Raw genomic sequence first — 16414 nt, 5'->3', positions numbered from 1 at the left:
GATGACTCCCCTTTTTGATGATGTAACATCACCTTACAGAGAGTGAAGAATATGGTACCTGATTGATTGTGCTTTCCTCCCTTTAAGGTGACGTCACATCACCCAAAAAAGGGATGGCATCACATGGTTGTTGGTGGTAGATGGGGTGGGTGAAGGGGGTAGTTGCTCTAAGGGTTGGTGCTTAGGACTCCCGGAGGGGTAGTGGGAGGTGTTAACCACTTGATTACCTTAGCATTAGTAACCGCTAAGGTAATGAAGGGGGTTAACCCCTCCCGCATCACTCCGGGAAGCCTAACCACCCACCATGGGGCAACTACAACCTGCACCAACCGCCTCTACCACCAACAAACTGGGTACTGCTGTTTAACCCCTTCATTACCTTAGCGGTTAGCCACTAAGGTAATGAAGCTCAGCTGCTATTTTATTTTTTATTACATAGGATTGAACACTTATTTCATATTTATCAGTGTGCAGTATATTCCTTTTTTGGTTTTGTCATACGTTTGAAGCAGGGGGTCCACGAAGTTGATCTTAATGCGGGTCAGCGCCTGGGTCCCCCGGCTTCAATCCTATATAGTAAAAATAAATTATACTCCATCTGATGCAAATCGCAATTCCTTTCTCGCCACCCTTTAGATGGCGCAGGAAAAAAAAGGAGATTTTTCAGTCACGATTTGCATTTTGGAGCTACTTGAATGCGAGTTTCATCGCTCGGTTTGATTTTGAAAGAGTTAACGCTTGTAAAGTTTTTCAATGACTTATCAAAGCTACTAGAATAGGCCTCATCGTTTGCAATGTTTCACTGGGGTTTTGGTTTGCCTTCCTCTAGATCAATATAAAAATCAATAATAAGACGTGTCTCGAGAAATTATAATTTGACACTGGTTTAACGTGGTAAGCATGTCTTATTTCAATCAAATTATTCCCATTATATATTACACAGTATTGTGTTTTACAAATCTGGACAGACTCACTGTTCTCACGTGACTGCACCGATTGTGGCCATGTAGGATTAACGCTGCGGGTGACCCATTGAAAGGAATGGACCTACCGCAGCTTCATCGCAGCTGTTACCTCCCCCAGCATCATGTTTTGACGGAGTTTAGGTCGTGGCGCTTGAAACAGTGTGTCTGGTCAGATCTGTATATCATTTCTGTGAAGCGCTGTATACGTACATATTTGGTGTTGTGTAATCTACAAATAAAAATATAAACCAATCTTCAGATAGTAGCACAGGCCTTGGTCTTCTACAGACTGGATTTTGCAAATTCTCTGCTGATGGGTCTCCAAAAACATAATATCAAAGTCCTGCAGTTGGTGCAAAACGCCACTGTCCATCTAATAACAGGCAAGGAGTGACCACATTTCACCAGTTTTACAAGATCTGTACTGGCTCTCGGTGGATCAAAGGGTTACTTTTAAGATCTTGACCCATAAATTTAAGGCTATCCATAGAGTTGCCCTCCTGACCTTCAGAACTGCCTAATCAGTAACACCCCCAATCGGGCCCTGAGATCTGCCATCGCCTCTCAACTGATTGCGCTTCGGTTTAAGGTCAATAAAACTGGAGGGAGAGCTTTTTCAAGATCCGCCCCAAGACTGTGGAAAAAAATCCCTGCTGCTTTAAGCAATCAAGAAGCTTTGTTTCCCATTTAGAAAGGAATGAAAACCCATTCTTTTTAAACTAAACATGGCAAACACACCCCAATACCCTGGCAGACAGATTCCCTGCTCCCCTTCATGTTTCCCACCCTTTGTTGGTCTTCCTCGTTGTTCCCTAAATGTTTTCCTTCTTTCGGTAGGTCCCGGATGTACGTCTGGGACGGGTGTCCTCCCTAAGTTCCTACACAAGCTCTAGTATTGAGATTCTTAGTGAATAGCGTGTTAGATAAAAATTCTAAATAAATAAAATATAAATATTGGATTAAACCTTGGAAACATTTCTTATAAGATACAGATGTTGAAAGATAAAGTTGTTTTTCACTCATTTGTTGCACTATAAGTACAGTATATTTAGTCTACCGAATCTCTTTTACTTATCTAAACTATTTGTCAAGATATGTAGTGGCACATAAGCTAGATTCATTAAGCTCCATTAAATCAGGGAAAATAACATTACATTACCTAGAACAAGTATAGTGACCAATGTAGTAGACAGCCCTACGAGATTCAATAGGAGATTTTAGAGACAATGTCCATAAGGTGCGAGGGGAAAACAGATCATGCTTGCTGGCTAGACTGGAGACACTGGGATACACACTAAGCGATTCTATACACTCTAAAACTGTTGCCCTTTAGACAATTTGCCTTTGGGAGAGCACATAAGGGAAATACCACGTTCCTATAACGTGGGAACGGGCCAGAAGAAAGGGTTCTCTCCCCGAAACTTCACCCACCTTGTTTTGTAACTATGTTACATTTAGTGTCATTTCCCTGTATGACAGTGCCCCAATTATTATGTAATATTTATAATATATCCATCGAACTCCTGTGAATCTTTGATTTATAATGCAGACACACTCGACTAGTAGCCTCTCTTCTCTAAACCTACGGATAAGTATTTGTTTTCAGATATATAGCTGATATTTGTGTCTGTCCATAATGCTTGAAGTGTGAGCCAGTTGCTTACTATCCATTTCATTGGTATTCATTTTGTTTAGATATGTATTGGTTCATGCGATTCACGGAGTCTGTGTATCGTACGGTGATTGTATTTTTTTGTCCGTATTTATATACTTTTTCTCATCACTCTAGTAAAATGATATATTTTTTAATTACTACTTGTTGTCTGGATTACATCATTCTCAGTGAAGAAGTGATAACGCGGAACCATCATGAGTATATTTAGAATTGCCTAGAACAGGAACGGCCATTACTTTCCCTGAGTTATTGCCTTACTCACTAAAGTAAAAATAGGCAAAACTAACAGCCCTAATCGAGCACATTAGCATTTTGTTAATGTCATGTAAACCATGTTACCTGTAAAAACACCTGAGACATATGCAAATTTGAATTCATTTTACATATATTTAAATACAGTATTTCCAAACAGCTATTAATTCATTTGGAGGCATAGAAGTAAATATGCCCTGTCTTAAATTGCTCTGTCTCTCTCCTCTGCAGCAAAAGCACTACTCCAGATAGGAATAATGCTCGAGTTAGGTATATCTTAAATAACGCAGCGTTATTTTCGGGTGTTAACATTAATGGAGCTTAGTAAATATGGGATGAATATAATTTAGGTTTTAATCAGCTAATTTGCCTGTCAGATAGAATACTGTCCTTACAAATAACGCCTTCATTTTTAGGGGAGTACAACCTGATTAACCTCTTGCTGTTTGCTCTGGTGAATACTGTTATACGATCAAAGTGCATTAACTTATGTTCAAGTCACGTTAAGTAGGCTAACAGAACTTCGTTTTACTTTATTACCTGATTCAACGTCCAATGAGTATTTGTCAATAGCCAGATTCATCGTTTGATAAGCAGTGTTGCAGAAGTCCTCAAGGATGATGTACACAGCATTGGTTACATTTCGAGGAACAGCCCTTGCAAACTTCATTCTGCTATTTATAATGATGCTGCCATTCCGGAAATTTAAAATTTCAAGATTTTGAAAGCCAGTTAAATTTGACTGCAGATAGGGAACCAGCTGAAACAAATGCATGTAATTGTATATTGGTAATATCTGTATGTTTGGCATGATTACATTTACAAGTTTGGTCAACACATGTCTATATTGCACAAATATATATATATATTCTGTAGGCGCTTAGAATATATATACTGTAACCACTAAAATAATACTATTCTTCAATCACAAGCAATACTGCTGCAGACAGAGACTAATCCTGTTGTTCAAAAATTAAAAAAAATATGATCCAAAATGTCTGCATCAAGCAGGATGTGCTCACATTTGGGGAAAATAAAAAATATATATATAGTGTAGTATATTTAAATAAAGTTGGGAAATTGTGAAAGGTTATAAGACATACATTCACATGAAGTGCCTATAGAATAGGCATATGGGATGTAAAAATGTCAAATATGGTATTGCACTCACAAACATATTTAAAAAACACCGCTCATCATCCCATTGAGAAAGCTGGACATCTACTCTGTGATCACTAGAGCCCTCCATGTCATTACTTCCAGTAAGCACTGATATCACTTCTGGTGCTTTCAGATCCTTCAAACTTGCTTCTCCTTACAGAAGGGACATCACTCCTCAACCCTACGCGTTTCACAGCTCCAGTATAGGCTGCTTAATCAGATACCATCATAGTGGGGGCAGTCTTTTCCGTACATAGCCCAATATTACACCTTTTCTATTCTGACTAAGATGCATAAACATTTGGATGTAATAATAAACAACCATATCAACAGTCCATTACAAAGAATACAGACTCTCAAACCTAAATGTTCCCTTGCATGACCCATATATCTAAAATATATGGATGTACCTTTGTCATTAATCTATACATATCCAAATATAACAATATTAAATGTAAATGAATATCTATAAGTACCTTTGGACATGCATATATATTTTTCTGTATAATTATACATATAGGTAGCAAGTGTTACTATTGCTGTACCATGATGTGCCTATAGATGTCCAAATGCATTCATGTATAATACCCCTTTGTTGTGTCTCAAATATTTTTTTCAGTATACATATATGCCTTGCACTGGGAGGTGTTCTCTTTGAAGACATACAAGAAACACTGTCTTACTTCTAACAATGGGCTATACAGTGGATTTGTAATATAATAATGCATAACAGAATCTCACCAGTTCTAGAAAACGCTGTTCCAGAGCTTTATATTCAGGAGAGTTTTTATTAAATAAGTCCTCTGAAAATATCATATTGGTAACACGTAGGCTGAAGAATACCACAAGAGCTTGTGCTGATACGGAAGTATTGCCACTGTCATGAGTAGAAAATACAACACCCGCCATGTCTGTAGAGTGGATATTTTTCCCTACCATGCTTCTTTCTTCTGGGCTCATGTCAGGGTGATAATACACTGTACTCATGTGATCTAACTCCAGAGATATATCCTGAACTCCCACAATTACTTCTTCCTCGTGTTTCTCCGAAATAAGATGAGAGTTTATTATATCAGTTGGTTCCATGGAAGCAACACTGGGAAATTGCTTGTTCTCTGTCATTAAATCTGTAATTGAATCCTCTTTGTCACCTATGGTAACAATATTGGCTACTGTATTGTTTCCTATCACTGATTCTAAAGTACCATCAAAGTCATTGAGCGAATTAAATGTACTTGTCTTCCTGTTAGTCAGATTGGGGATTGTGTTCACCAGGTCACCAGATAATTCTGGAGATTGAGCTGTTGTAATTAATACATTCTCTTCCTTGGTAGCTTCTGAGATTAATACAGAGTTTACAGTGTCTTTGTCAGAATCTGTATATGATGGAGTGTCATGCTCTCCAACTGTTGAAGCTAAAGTAAGACTATGAACTGGAAGTAGTGGTTGTAATGATTGTATTTCATTAGAGATTGAGCGGTCTGTTACACTGGTGCTCATTTCCAAAACCATATGTTTCCGTGTTTGTGATTCAAGTGTTTGCAGAGAATAGTTCATTACTCTGGAGTCTTCTTCACCAGATGTATCCAATGTTGCATATTCCACAGTTGGCTCAATTAAAATATTTGATTCTGTAAATGAATACTCATATATGTCTGATGTTTGCATTGACCGTTCCACACTCAAAGATTCCAGTGTCCATAAAACAGGAGCTGATTCAGTGGAAGACTCTAAAATCACAGGCTCATTTAGCAATGGCTTTGTAGTAAGGGAGTCATCAGAGTGTTGTAGATCCTCTCTGATTTGGTCTAGCACAGTGTCAATATTGTTATCCATGCTTGTATGATCAGATTGTAATAAATTAGGGTGATCAGTATAATCATCTGTGATAAATTCAACATGGGTTTTTGCCATGTCCATTATATCTTTATCTGTGGGTTGTCCCGTAAAAGGAGGAAGAAACTCAATTGTTGCCTTTGTCCAAGGCCAAATACTCGATTTTACTTTTTGTGCTGAAGGATCAAATCCTGAGCCCGATCCATCAACAAAACCAATATTACTCCCAGCATGTATATTAGTTTGTAGCAAATTGTCCTCAATCAAAAATTCATCTTTTTCTAATCTGTTCTCAGGTGTGAATGAGGTGTCTAATGCGCCCAAGGCATCACTTTCTGTATAAGTAGGCACAGTATTTTCAGCCTCTTTTAATGAACTTCCAAAAGAAGATTTGCTTAGTGCAGGCTCTTCAGCAGCTATTGCGGATGTCACAATATCGGCACTGGACTCGACAGCTGATAAAGTTGTCACGGAGGGTGTAAAAATGGTAGCAACTGAAGTATTTTCTGTGGGAAGTAACATGTCATTTGGCACTATTTGAAAAGGTATGTTTATTGTAGCTTGATCAGAAGGCAACATATCAATATCTCCTGATTCTTCCTGAATGTCTGATTCCACAAAGGAACCAGTCACAGCAGCTGCTTTGGATTCCAAGGAACTAAGGATAGTGCTTTGCAAGAAGGCTGAAATGTGTGATGGAGTTGTAAAACTATATTCATTACCAGGATAAACATCAACTTTGGAGCCAATGTTGTTTTCTGTTACAGGGCTTTCTGCTTCGAGCACAACTTCACTTGAAGGAATGCCAATTGGTGGTTCACTTCTTAAAGTCAGGTCTTTATTGGTTCCTTCGAATGGCAGAATATTCCTTATGGTCGATTGGGCAGTAGGAAGCCATTCAGCTTGCAGTGCATTATTCTAAGGAAATATGGACCAGTATATGTTAGACTATAACACAAGAAGAAACGTACAAGAATGACTTTACTATATTTGACATTTATGATTATGTTATACAGGCATACCCCGGTTTAAGGACACTCACTTTAAGTACACTCGCGAGTAAGTACATATCGCTCAGTAGGCAAACGGCAGCTCACGCATGCGCCTGTCAGCACGTCCTGAACCGCAATACCGGCTCCCTACCTGTACCGAAGCTGTGCGCAAGCGGGGAGACTATAGAGCCTGTTACACATGCGTTATTTACATCAGTTATGCGCGTATATGATGATTGCAGTACAGTACATGCATCGATAAGTGGGAAAAAGGTAGTGCTTCACTTTAAGTACATTTTCACTTTACATACATGCTCCGGTCCCATTGTGTACGTTAATGCGGGGTATGCCTGTATTAGTGTATAGGACCTATGACAAAAAACAAGGACACTTTTCAAACACTATTGAGACAAGAAAAAGGTATATCTGAAGTCAACAGAATACTACATTGAAACATTGATCTTTATTATTTTACTAAAATATGATACGGTATTATAGTTTGAGAAATATGATGCCTAATTTTATTCTTGAGTTTAATTATCACAAGACATAGTCAATAATATCAGATCTTAGTATTGATATATTGTCAATTTGGAGGACTTGTTTCAAATATTGTGTCAACTATATTGCAATATAATTTATATATATATATATATATATATATATATATATATATATATATATATATATATATATATATATATATATATACAGGCAGTCCTCGGTTATCCGACACAATGCGTTACTCAAAATGGCGTTGGATAGCGAAACGTTGTAAACCGAAACACATTTTCCCATAGGAACACTGTTTAAATGAAAGGTTCCGTTCCTGAAGGCATTTTTAATGCTAAAATATACAAAATATTTTACGCAGATAATAAGATATGCAGCACACACATAAATTATATAGTGCATATACTGTATTATAAATATAATATAACATAATATATAATATAATATAAAAATATAGTATAATATATATATTATATACACATAAACAACTTTGCAAAGCGTTGTAAGAGCATTGGATAAGCCGTTTTGGCGCTGTAAAAATGAACATAGGTATGCATTGCATTGCGTTGGATAAGCCATTCGTTGTAAAATGAAGCGTTGTAAAACGAGGACTGCCTATATATATGCCTCTTTCATTTGCATGTCTTAGACAAGTCTCCAACCCTGCCTTTCACCATTATCACCCAGCATACAGTGCTTCCACTGCAGCAAGGGTTTCTGGGAAATTACATGCAAATGAGCACACATTGCCTCCTTTTGCTTCAAATCCATTTTGACATGGACCCCTATAAGCTTATGCTTGCTGCATTGCACAGACTGTTAGCACAGCCTGGGTTAAGATGCATAGCCAGTAAACCCATCCACAAACAGCTGTTTCGACCTTTTGGGTCTCATCATTTGGGTGTGAGGTTGGTTATACTGGCTTTGTAATTTGAAGCTTGGATAGGTATCCACCACACATTAGTTACGTTATGGTGGGTAAAAAAGTGACAAAAAACCCTCCACCGTAAAGCATATAGCAAATGGAAATATTACGGTGTGATTATATATATAGTTTTGCAATAAATTGTATTTATTTTTCTAAAAGTGCCTGGTTCCATCTTTTTGGTATGCCAGTCCCCAGCAGTTTGCACCCAGACAGGATACTACTTTCAGTGGAGATACAGTATATGTATACATATATTTTGAGTATTTGTTACAGTTGATCTTTTCCTGCTCTTCAAAGACTTTTTATGAAAATAAAGATTTTTTTTATTTTTTTTATGTACTTACAACATCAGCTGTTGAGGGTCTTGGAAATGTTGGCTTCTCGGTTACTGAAGGCAATTCCACATAAGCGTATGATGGAACTTCTTTAACTAGTTAAGAATATAGATTGTTAACATGCGGCGATTGGTACAAACCATATTTTTAACATACATCCTAAATGATATTGCTGTCAATAACACAACCTGACATTTGTTTTTACATTGAACACCAGTCGGTAAAGTTATACGTTAAGCAAATATCTGGGTCTGAAGGAAAAATAATTAACAAACTGCAATAGATAAATAAAATGTACTCATATATATTTATACAAATGTGATTAGTGTGTAAACCACTTTACATCCCGTACAATAGCAGATACACTTGCGACACACTTTATTCGAGCTCGGCTAGTCCCACGAATTCGGGTATACCCGGGTGTATTGAGGTTTGTGACTGTTTTCTGCCCGAGTGCATTGAGGTATTTTCCAGGCAGGGATTGAAGCATTTTATTCCCGCTGGCTGCAATACTGCACAGTATATATATATATACTGCATTACAATTGATGAATTTATGCCATCTGGTAGACACGCGAAGCATTGCAGCCTATTAAATCCTAATCATTATCATTTAACAGATCAGCCGCCCGTCAGCCAGGCATGAACCCAGGCTGGGAAGGCAAACGCAACGGGGCTTGTCAGAGGTGAGGAGCGGCGCATTCCAGGTATCTGCCAGGTACATACTGGGTATTTGCTCGAATAAAGTGTGTCGGTGCAGGACTTTAGGATCCTGATGAAAGGCCATTTAGATTATGGGGCCCATGCTATAAGCGTTCATTAACAAAATCGCCTGGCCATTTAAATCGCCTGTTTTTTTAGCGTTGCTAGCACGGTATTCAGAAAGCCTCGATTACCTGTGATAGCAAAATTCCCAAAACGGGCGAGCAGCCGGTGGTGTGATGATCACCTCTCTGAAAAGGCCTTACCCGGCGATTTCTTTCAGCTGCAGAGAGAGCTGCTCATAGAGAGCCGCCTCTCCCTGCGCAAATCTCGCCCGAAATTAATGTTTTTTTTCATTAAGAAAATTATATAAATGTAGATGAGCAGGGGGTCTCCGGAGCAGAATCGCTTTGATTTCAGGTCCGGGGACCCCCTGCTTCCCGAGATACAGGTCCCGTTATGGGGTGCCGGTATCTCCTATTTTATTCCCACAGTCACACATGCTTGTTTTGAATTGGTTGTAATTTTTTTATATTTGTTTTTATTGTTTGGATTCAATTGTTTTGAATTGTTACCTAGCAATTAGATTGTAAGTTCGTCGGAGCAGGGACCTCTTCCGAAATGTTACTTTTATGTTTAAAACACTTATTCCCATGATCTGTTATTTGTATTATTTGTTATTCATATGATTGTTACGTTTATTACTACTGTGAAGCGCCATGTACACTAATGGCATTATATAAATAAAGAAAAAGAGAAAAAGAATGATCCAGGGCAGCTTCGGATTTTCTTAATGAAATTTAATCAGTACAAATCACAACGTTTCATCCTTCAAGAGGACTTTCTCAAGTGACTGGTTAGCAGATAGTGTGGAAATGTCCAGTATATATAATTACAACACCCATGTGAAAAGACTTCATCACCAATTACACGCTGAGAACACACGATAGTCTGCAGCTGACGTCTTAATCTTCTCTCTGGTCTGACTCCCATTCCGGTCGCGCTGACATCATCAGATGGCTCCTGCGTGGTGATGTCATCATCTGGTTCCTCCTTGCAGTGCGTTCCGGCTGCCTGGTCAGGCACAGAGTCGTGCTGACGTCTTCCTCCTGCTCCTCCTTCTGTAGTTGCTCCCATGTCGTCCTGTGTTTTTGCCATGTCTCCTCTGTGTGTAGTGATGCCATCTTTGTTAGTGGCAGACTCAGCCCTTCTTCTCCAGTGCGCTTGCCGTTTCGCACATGCACAATTTTCACTGTTGCTGCTGCTGCTTCTATGCCTTGTAAGAGATTGTCAAATAAGCAAGCATTCCATTTTTAACTTTAACTTTTATTTAGGGTATAGTGGCACTATATATACATGTACTCTCACTGACTGAGTCTTTTATCTCCTTTTATCTCTATTGCTCCACCTGGAATGATGTCCCCATGATAAGATAGAACTAGCACCTTCCCCCTCACACACAGAAGAGCGCTTTTACTGCGCAAGTGCGAAACGGCAAGCGCACTGGAGAAGAAGGGCTGAGTCTGCCACTAACAAAGATGGCATCACTACACACAGAGGAGAAATGGCGAGAACACAGGATGACGTGGGAGCAACTACAGAAGGAGGAGTAGGAGGAAGACGTTAGCGCGACTCTGTGCCTGACCAGGCAGCCGGAACGCACTGCAAGGAGGAACCAGATGATGACATCACCACGCAGGAGCCATCTGATGACGTCAGCGCAACCGGAATGGGAGTCAGACCACAGAGAAGATTAAGACGTCAGCTGCAGACTATCGTGTGTTCTCAGCGGGTAATTGGTGATTAAGTCTTTTCACATGGGTGTTGTAATTATATATACTGGATATTTCCCCTCTATCTGCTAACCAGTCACTTGAGAAAGTCCTCTTGAAGGATGAAACGTTGTGTTTTGTACTGATTACATTTCATTAAGAAAATCAGAAGTTGCCCTGGATCATTCTTTTTCTCTATATTGTGGATTTTTAGACAGAAATCACTGAACCAGGAGCACCGGTTAATTGCAAGTATTTTTACTTTATTCCATTTGGTGTGCAGCTCCCCTTATCCTATTGCATTATATAAATAAAGACATACAATACATACATTTGGATGGCTTGTTTTAAGTACATTTTAGGATTGGATAGCATTTTAAATTAATTATTTGTTTTGTTGGCTACTGGTTTAAATTCATCAATTGTTTGGTTGGCTAGTGTTTCAAATTAGTTAGTTGTTTTGTTGATTAGTGCTTTTATTTATTAAATTGATTGGTTGGCTAGTGCTTTAATTTATTTATTTAATTGGTTGTCTAGTGCTTTTATTTATTTAATTGTGGTGTTTAGGTGCTTGTGTATATCTTTTATTATTGTGTATTTTTGGACTTCATGCTTTTTTATTAGGGTGACCATTGACTGCTATAGTGGCTTATCATGCCCATATTATATGGGTATGATGTACCACTATGCCAATCAATGGGTACAGGGTGGGTATTGTGGTCCCGGGGTGGGTAGTTAGACATTTCAGGTGGGTAGCGGGAGAGGGTGGGTTAATCCCTTAATTACTATAGCAGTTATTAACCTGCTAAGGTGATTAAGGTGTTAGGGGCCATTAGATTGTATTTTTTCTTCTATTATTTCTGGCAACGGAGGACATGGACCTGGAGTATGCTGATGAGGATGCCCTTAATGATGGCAGGGGTAAATTGAAAGGTTTATTCACTTTATTTATGCTGGCTGGCTAATGTTTTATTTTATAATGGACAAATGAGCTATTATCCATATCTGGATAATATTTATTTTGCCCATTAATGTACTGTATGTTTTGGGGGGAGGGAGGTGTATTTATTTCAATGTATTGCACATTTTTTTTTTGGCCACAGGATTGGTACCGCAGGCCAATAGGGACCACCCGAGGGCCCCCAGAAACCCATAGGGACCATCCGAGGGCCCCCAGACACCCACGTGGACCACCCGAGGGCCCCCAGACAGATAAGTGCATGATACCTGGCTTATGAACGCTTATAGCATAGGCCCATATGTGTTGAAAGTTTTAGGGGCGGTGTTTCTGAGCTTGAGTGTCATGGCAACTAAACTGCGCCTTGGACTGACCTGAAGAGTACTCAGTAAAAAAAAGAAATGATGATATAGTTTTAGTGCCCTTGGGCATTCTGCTGTAAATCTTAAAAACATGTTTATCTGTCCACCTCTCTACAATTTCCTGATAATACATTCAACAATAGCTTTATATATCTCATAATGCACACCTTATTTTAGCTCTGATGATGTACTATATGTCAGTAAACAAATGGTTATATCCATCAGTGGCAGTCAACTCCTGTAAACCTGTCTCACACTTTTCATGAATAGAACAGTTTCTAAGCAGGTGAATCACTCACATCTTTCTTTCAATTCATACTTTAGAAGAAAACAAAATCTTGCTTGTAAGGTTACTCACCATTAATTAGCTCCAGTGAATCAGGATCTAATACCAATGTGTTATTTCCCAGTAATGTTTGCTTGTAAATGGCTTCTGCAATATAATTTCTAAAGCTACTGACTGTGTAAACAGCAGTAGGATTATCTTCAATATCATTAAAGGAGCCGTCTTCAACTTTATTTGAATGAAGATTCATTAGGTCCAAAGTGGCATTGTTAATGGCATCCGCATCACCATCAAAAATGACACCGTAGTGCACATTCATGCCAACGCTAGTTTAAAAAAAAAATCATCATATACAAATTAAATCATTTAATAGCATCTGCGGAATCCAAACTGGGTGACGTATATATTGTATTCCTTTCTGTTTATTGATTTTCAATTTATAGTATTTATGCCAACTCCTTGGAAACAAAGAATGCACTTAGAACATAACAATAAGGGAATTATATTTAATGGCAGTAGCATATTTCAAGGGCTAAATCTGACAAATGGTGCTTTAAAACAACCAAAAAAAAGAAACAGGCACTATTAAGCACTTATACATGTTTTGTAAAGTTAGTTCAGAATTCTAGTAGCTTTATCAGTCCTGGAGAGGTGTAGGTGTGTTGTAGGTTATTGTGCCGTTGATGGGACCAACATGATAATTCTTCATATAATATAAACAATGACAGTGTACTGTACATACAGTATTGCTCTCTTTTTTGTTTTAATTTTGAAAGCTCTGTAAACTTATATTTCATCTATGAAGAACTCTTATGTCAGTCCCCTAAAGGGTATCCCAACCTACAACAAAGCTGCATTAAAGTTAGTCAGTAAACATGGTATACATTAAAGCTTGAGAGAAATGTGCCTCTCTTTGGCATATAATGTCATGTTGATTTGCCCCAGCCCTTCAGATACTTCTGCTTGCTGCTATTCTGACACGGGCTAAGAAACACTCAGATTTTTAGGGCCCTGCTAGAAGAAAATAAAAACCGTTATATTGTAGCTTTTGTAATGATTACAAAATGAATGAGGACTGAACCTTCAAACAAATCTAAAACTATTCAAATATTTGTTGGATTATTTATAACCCATTGAACTACCATTTATTTAGTTTTTTCTACATGGAACTGCACATTTAAGGAAACCAATTACTGTACATTGTAGGTAGTTTACAACATACTTGTTTGAGATTCTAACGGAACTACTCATTTAAATTCATGTTTATTAAGGGGAAGTCTAACTCAAGTGTGTGCTTCTCTGAAGCTGAAGCCCACTACAATCTAAACCAGAGAATACCGTCACATCCCCAACATTAAAAGAAATGGAAGATACAAGCACACTCCAGTATTTCTTTTTCTTCAAGAATGATTTCTATGTAATGTGCCAGTGTGCCTGTGTGCCAGTGTGCCAGTGTGCCAGTTTGCCAGTGTGCCAGTGTACCAGTGTGTCTGTGTGCCTGTGTGTCTGTCACGTACCGCTTTGAATCCCGTTAGGAGAAAAGTGCTGTATGAAATAAAGTTATTATCATTATTATGTATTTTTATGTATGTCTCGCACGCACGGTGTTTCAAATGTTGACTATCCTGTGGCATAACATTTCTAAACACAATTATGGCAACACAGAAATAACTTTACCTGTCATCCTGTAGTGAAGGACTATAATTAAAAAGAAAAGAATGGGTTTATTAGAATGCTGATTGTGCTTTACAGGTACTGAGATAATGTTTACATAATGTCCTGTCTTAAATAAGAAGTGCACTTTTTTAAAGAATGTATCTACAGTATATATTTTTCTGAATATTACCTTATTTGTTGCACAATGACATTTTTGTATCCTGGCAAACCTTCAAATATATTTTGGTGCTGTAAAATAAAATAATAAAAATTAATTCATCCAAGGTCTTTTGAATCGGTAGAAAATACCAAGGCCCTATTAGGAAAGAAGGTATTCAAACTAGTATCTTGCTTAGAAAAAAAAATGGAATATGTGTATAGTTGTACACATTTTATTGGGCCAATACAACAAAAACTTTCAGAGCTATTATAAATTACAGTAAAACTCATGTGCGACATCTGTGGGTGTTCTTCATGTTGTCCCAATAAAAGTGAAGATATCCTCAAATAAGAGAAATGTAATGTAAAGTTTCAGTAGAAAATTAGCTGATATTTCTCATTAATATGGTGTGTGGGATTTCTTCATTAAAGGAAGTACCAATAAAATATATCTCTGACAATACCCGCCACGTTGTTTATAAATGTGTAATCATCTGGGAAGTAGGTGGGCTTACCTTGCTCTTTTCATTATAGATGTATTTTTGGTACATTGTTAACCAGGTAAGTGCACCTGTAGACACTAACTTTTATTTAGCTGCTGTACCTGAACAGTGACAACGAAGATTTGGTTTAAGTAAGAGAGTGTTTAGACAATTCCAATAAGTGGATAATATTGAATATATAATCCTTGTATGGTTGGCTGGCAGAACAGAGGGACGTCTATCAACATCAAATAATAAGTTTAAAGTCACAGACCCTTATTCTGTAAAATACAAAAAGTTGTGTGATGGCGCTGGGCCATATAGGGCGGCTGAGCAACCAATAGGACAAAAGGGAAATAAAACCCCCAAAAAACGATGCTCCAGAGTATACTAGAAATAACCACTTGGTAGCTTATGAATGTTTATAGGATGGAAATCAGTCTGGACAACCACATAATGGAATGGAATTTAGCATAATGTTAATAAGGCTCCCAGGGTTGGAGATACATACAGTCAGTCCTCGGATATAAAACGGAATCCGTTCTGGAAGTAGCATTGGATAGTGAAACCACTGTAAAATGAGTCCCATGTTAATCAGTGTGCGCGGAGCATTGGATAACGCATTCTGGTGTCTAAAAAAACGGCCCATAGGGTTGCATTGTAAAGCGTACAGGACTACCTGTACATTTGAATACTACTATCCAGAGAGGATGCCCATGATGAACCACAATGTGATAAGCAAAGACCCCATCACAACATATAATATACAATCTCCTGGAGCTAGAGGAACATTTATATGGATATGTCTGTTTTACTTACGACCATGGTGTCCAGAGTCTGGAGGTAGCGTGCTCCCTGCTAGTAGTTGAAGACTGGAAGTCGAATCCCATAGGGGAAAGGCAAGCTGTGTTTTCTTTGCCAGTTCATCTCAAATTTTATCATGGTGCCATTGGCCAAATAAATATTTTTTCTTAAAAATGTTCGGGGCAACCCAGCCTTATTGTTTTTTCTGCAGTGCACCGCTTACCTTTCCCCCATGGGATTCCACTTCCAGGCTGAGCAACCAGAATTACTAAAGAGATCCTAGTGTGCAGTTACACCTACTATAATTCTGCATTAATTTGTGGCATGTTGGTTTTTATGGGTAAGTGAGGTGTCAGACATGAAAACAGGTTATCAACATCATATTGCTTGTCAGAGTTAAGTTCCTCAGATGGCTCCATCTTGAAGGACCTAAGTCAAGCTGGGCCAAGGATCCTGACAAAGAATACCATAGTTGAACTGTTGTACGTGTAGTATAGTTGTTTTTTCTTTACTGAAGCTGGTATTTCAGTAACAATTTCCCATTTAATGTACATGCAATTAAGCATTTTTTTTTTT

General features: G+C 38.2%; 1 protein-coding gene across 3 annotated transcripts in view; it reads right to left on the bottom strand.

Moving 5' to 3' along the window:
- IMPG2 (interphotoreceptor matrix proteoglycan 2) overlaps positions 1-16414 on the bottom strand; it is a 94865-nt gene that overhangs the window by 17176 nt on the left and 61275 nt on the right. For all 3 annotated transcript variants that reach the window (XM_075590131.1, XM_075590130.1, XM_075590132.1), the window contains 6 exons: positions 14584-14642; positions 14415-14435; positions 12810-13063; positions 8667-8752; positions 4795-6807; positions 3433-3652 (listed from right to left, as the gene is read on the bottom strand). In XM_075590131.1, coding sequence (XP_075446246.1) covers positions 3433-3652; positions 4795-6807; positions 8667-8752; positions 12810-13063; positions 14415-14435; positions 14584-14642 — 2653 coding nt within the window. The remainder of the gene's footprint in view (positions 1-3432; positions 3653-4794; positions 6808-8666; positions 8753-12809; positions 13064-14414; positions 14436-14583; positions 14643-16414) is intronic.

Source organism: Ascaphus truei, chromosome 3, assembly GCF_040206685.1.
Source record: "Ascaphus truei isolate aAscTru1 chromosome 3, aAscTru1.hap1, whole genome shotgun sequence".
NCBI classification, from domain to species: domain Eukaryota; kingdom Metazoa; phylum Chordata; class Amphibia; order Anura; family Ascaphidae; genus Ascaphus; species Ascaphus truei.
This window is presented reverse-complemented; position numbering and strand designations above follow the sequence as displayed.